The sequence below is a fragment of the Hypomesus nipponensis genome, chromosome 28 (assembly GCF_054491055.1).
Source record: "Hypomesus nipponensis isolate SF chromosome 28, ASM5449105v1, whole genome shotgun sequence".
Taxonomy (NCBI): Eukaryota; Metazoa; Chordata; class Actinopteri; order Osmeriformes; family Osmeridae; genus Hypomesus; species Hypomesus nipponensis.
The window spans coordinates 3,183,765-3,188,626 of NC_140388.1; the positions used below are offsets into that span (position 1 = coordinate 3,183,765).

A 4,862-nucleotide genomic window follows, 5' to 3' on the forward strand; every position below is an offset into this window, starting at 1 on the left:
ATGATGATGCGCACGCAGCTTCAAGGCAGAAAGACGCGTTCCATTTCAGGAGACTCCGAGACCTTAGCGCGTCACTAGCATCTCGTCATATCACGCAGTCGGAGCACAGCTAGATCATCAGCGTCGGCGCTCTTGGGTACCCAGCATGCAGTATGGCATGTCAAAAAACGTCAAAACTTGTGGAAAATAGTTTGGTTACAACAGCTATGCAAGGGTTTTCAGTTGTTGCGTTTGTTCAGTTAGATGTTTTTAATATTGTTTGTTAGTTAAAATAATCTTGTTGATCACTCTGAGAGTGCATGTTGTGTGGTTTAATTGGAAGTGACAGTCGGCCATTGTACATCAATGTCCGCAAGGAGTTGTTCATGGGCTGTGTCATAAATCTTTTGCCAATGAGGCTATTCCTGACTGTAAGTTTTGTAATTTGACTGGTTCTGGAAAACGGTCCTCAAGCTATCTTTGAAAAATTCTGGAAACAGTGTTGTGAGCAATGCGTTTTGACTGTGAGAGGAAATTTGTCGTCATCTAAACCTCATGCGTCCGCTACAGCATTTCTGCTTTGGCGTGACTTGCGCTGGGAGGGAGGTAAACGGCATGGATTGGGATATTGTGCGGGCAGGTGTATTTTAAATAGGGTGAAATGGATCGCTGCTCGTCGGGGCTACGACGGGTCAGCGTTAGAGGCAAGTCTGCGCGCCGCGGGCGTCCTTCCTGCTCCTTGTTTGGAGCTGTCCCAACTCCGCGCCCTGGCCGACGGGGTTGACTGCTCGTCTCCCGTCCGAGACCCGTCGCCCGTGGCTCCCCCCTCCGCAGCCGCCCAAGGTCGGAAGCGCACGAGGAAGTCGCTTCATCAGGAGGTCCTGGATTCGGACGCCGGCCCATCTGCCGGCCCTGCCTTCACTCCTCCGCATGTTCCCGGTTCTGATCTTCATGGGGGAGCCCTCTCTTCCACCCTCAGCGTCCTGGCATCATCCCTCCAGTCCATCGACGTTTGCCTGCGTTCTTTGGAGAACGCCGGGGCTTCCGCTCCCGTGGCTGCGGCTCTCCCCGCTTAGGCGACCCTCGTGCCTATGGAGGAGCCGCTGCCCACCCTGGCTTCCGCAGTGGCTATGCCTGCAGCAGGTAGGCCCTACATCCCTTCGGGGGCTGACATTACCCCCCGCTTGAGGTCCCACATTCTGCAGGGCAGGAACATCAATTTGATTTGGCTTATCCTTCCTTCGCCCGAGTGTGACGCTAGCGTCTACACTAGTGACCAATTCAGCACGGTGCTGCGTTCTGCTGACCCCAGGTTGGCAAGGGGACATGTCTATCGGGGAGTTCGTTGTAGCGTTCGGGATTTTCCGAGACGTTGTGTGCTCAGTGTTTCCCCTCAGAAGGCAGGAACTGGACGGGTACTTGGCCCTCATTGGAGACCTGAACTTGCGATACGGAAAGAACCTATTTTATCAATATCACAAGGAGTTCTCTAGCAAGGCAGCTCGGTATGTGTCCCGCGCTAATACTCTACTGGACTGGTCAGTTCTCGACACCGAGCTGCTGATCTTGCTGGTCGGGGGCTCCCAGGCTGTCTCTTGCGGCACGTGCGGCGGGTTAGGGCATCCTGCTCCCCTTTGTCCGTTAGTGCCGTTTCTCCCGGGGGATCCCGGGCTCCAGCCTCGCGCTCGCGGATCCGGCGCTCCCAGCGGCACAGCAAACGTGGACGTTCGTGGCCGTAAGGTGCATGTCGCTACCAGGAGGGCCATTTGCAATAATTTCAACAAGAGTGTGTGCTCCTATGGCAATTGTAATTTTCTCCATGTCTGCAGCGGCTGTCAGGAAGCTCATCCATGGTCTGTGTGCCCACGTCGGTTCCGCCCTCGGCGAGGGCGTCGTGGTGGCCCGAACTAACGGCCGAGCACCCTTCCACTCCAATAAATGTGTCTGCACTGGCTTTCGAACTCTCTTCTCATCCTGATTCTGTGTTCGTCGATCACCTGCTCACTGGGCTGACTCAAGGGTTCAGGGTGGGGGTTTCATGTCCTTTGTCCTCTACGCTCGTTTTAGGCAACCTCCAGTCGGCGCTGCAGGAGCCGGCCGTCGTTACCCAGCTGTTGGCCAGAGAGTGCAGCAAGCGCTACGTGATAGGCCCGTTCGACTCGTCCCCGTTCTCCCTATTTTGTAGCAGTCCCCTCGGCGTAGCTACGCGGAAGTATTCCGGCAAAAAACGTCTGATCTTGGACCTTTCAGCTCCACGTTTCGGTCCGGTTCCTGGCGTTAACGGGCTCATTCCCCTCGAGCCTTTCTCGCTCCACTATGCCACCGTGGACCACGCCATCAGGCTCGTAAAGCTGGCTAGGCCCGGTGCCTGGCTTTCCAAAGCCGATATCACGGACGCGTTCAAGATCGTCCCCGTTCACCCGTCTCATTGGCACTTGCTCGGGATGAAATGGGAGAATCAGTTTTATTTCGCCGTGCGCCTCCCGTTCGGTAGCAGGAGCAGCCCATCCATCTTTAATCGGGTTTCCGAGGCCCTTTGTTGGATCCTGTTAAATCGGGTCCGGGTCCCCGCGTTGCTCCACCTCTTGGACGATTTTCTGTTGGTAGATCCTCCGTCCGAGGCGTCCGGCGTTTCCCTGATGCTGTTAAAAAACCTGTTTCGCAGACTGGGCGTCCCCCTTTCCGACGAGAAAACTCTCGGGCTGGCCACTCGCCTCGAGTTCCTGGGCATCACGCTGGACACTGTCGAGATGAGGGCTTCCCTGCCGGTTGAGAAGCTCGAGCGCGCATGCAGCATGGCCCGGTCACTCGTGGCGTCTTCTGTCATGACGAAGCGGCAGCTGCTGTCTCTCCTCGGGCATTTGAATTTCGCTATGCGCGTGATTCCCCAGGGCCGCTCGTTCATCTCCCGGTTGCTCGTCTTGGCTTCTTCGGTGTCTGGTTTGCGTGATCTTATTCGCTTGGACGATGGTTGCCGGTCCGACCTGTCATTCTGGTTGCAGTTGCTTGAGGGCTGGAACGGCGTGTTGTTCTTTTACGACGACGTGGTTCGGTCTTCGGACTCTCTGCGGTTTTTTACCGATGCCGCTCCGTCCGTTGGTTTTGGGGGGTTCTATCAGGAGCAGTGGTTCGCCAGCCCCTGGCCCCATGACTTCGCTGCGTCCGGTGCTTCCTCAGCCCTGTACGAGATATACCCCGTCGCGGTTGCTTGTTACCTATGGGGCCAGTCGTGGCGTCGTAAGCGGATAGCCGTCTTATGCGACAATCAGGCCGTGGTGAGCATTATCAACAAGGGCCGCTCTAACTGCTCGCTCATCATGCCATTCATGAGACGCATCACTTGGCTCTCCGTCATCCATAATTTCATTCTCACCGCATGTCACGTGCCGGGTCACGATAACGTTATAGCTGATTCCCTGTCCCGTTTCAATTTTCAGATGTTCAGGGATCTGTGCCCGTACGCCAGCAAGAGGCCCTTGGCCGTTCCCCCCTTCGCTTCTCTGGTCCTAGATTAGCCGAGCACTCCCTGCAGGCATACGTTGAGGTAGCCAAGGGGTACATGAGGAAGGGCTTGGCTGCTTCCACCCTTAAATTCTATGATTTTGCCTGGAGAACGTACGCTATGTTCTGTCTGTCCTTGTCTGTCCCTTTGGTACCCGTTTGTGTTACCGTGGTATGTGCTTTCGTGTGTCACTGCACTGATGTTCGCCACTTCCAGCCACGATATATTAAAGGTTTGGTCGCGGGTATTCAATTCAATGCCAGATGCCTTGACCCTTCGTTCCCCAGCCTTTTCACCAACCCAGCAGTCAAACTACTGTTCAAGGGCATAGCCAAAGTGTTCCCCGCTAAGGCGGATGATAGACTCCCTTTCACTCTGTCTATTCTGCACGCTATGATCTCCGTGCTCAGACGCGGCTGCTTTACCCCCTACATCGATTCCCTCTTGGAATGCACGTTTTTAATGGCTTTCTTTGGGTTTTTACGGTGCGGTGAATTCACAACTCGGTCTAACGTGTTCAATCCTGCCACTGATGTATGTTTTTCTGACTTATCATTTCACCCTGACTTTTTCAATCTGCTTCTCAAACATTCCAAAACCGGAGGCTCTTGCACTATCATTATTGCTAAAACGGGGAGTCCTTTCTGTCCTTTCTTATCTATGCTTAGATACGTAAAGAAGAGGTCCCATTCCTGTCCACTCTCCCCCCTCTTCATTACCCCTACCAATAATTCCATGTCACACTCCTGGTTCGGTTACCATCTAGCTCAGGTCGTAGCTAAATGCAACCTTCCCCCTGGACGGTATTCTGGCCATTCATTCCGGATCGGCGCGGCTACGTCCGCTGCAATGCAAGGGGTGTCCACTGCGTCTTTGCAGCAGCTGGGCCACTGGTCTTCATCAGGGTACTCTTCATATGTCCGACCTGATTCAGCTGCCATCCTCGAGGCCCAAAGATCTCTACGGCCCTAGCGGCTCTCGGTGAGTACTTGCAAATAACTGGTGGTCGGTGTTGTTGTGTTGCGTTTTAAACTGTCTCTTAGGTACAGGCTCGATGCAAACGTTGCCTGCGAATACTTGTCTCGGTTCTGTATGTAAACAGATGTTCCCTGGTCCCTGCTCTCTGGCTTTCACAAGTCACGAGGTCGTCGGTCCTCCAGCCAACAAAGGCTCATATGCTCCTCAGCCGGCAAAGGCTTCTCACACACTCATGGGCGTCACCCGTTAGCCTACATAGGTCATCTGTACACGGGGACGTCGGTCCTCTAGCCGGCTCAGGCTGTGCACATAGACTCAAGGGCGTCAGCCTTATAGTACACCTAGACATACGTATGCGCAGACGCTGGTCCCCCAGCCAGTGCACAGGCTGTCACATAGTCTC

General features: G+C 54.6%; 1 protein-coding gene across 1 annotated transcript; it reads left to right on the plus strand.

The window, feature by feature from the left end:
- The first annotated feature begins 640 nt into the window (after positions 1-640).
- On the plus strand, positions 641-4,453 carry LOC146219497 (uncharacterized). Its single transcript, XM_084695276.1, has 5 exons — positions 641-670; positions 959-1,122; positions 1,377-1,719; positions 1,809-3,436; positions 3,478-4,453. Exons 1-5 carry the CDS (start codon positions 641-643, stop codon positions 4,451-4,453), a joined length of 3,141 nt encoding a protein of 1,046 aa, XP_084551402.1.
- Positions 4,454-4,862: the final 409 nt, after the last annotated feature.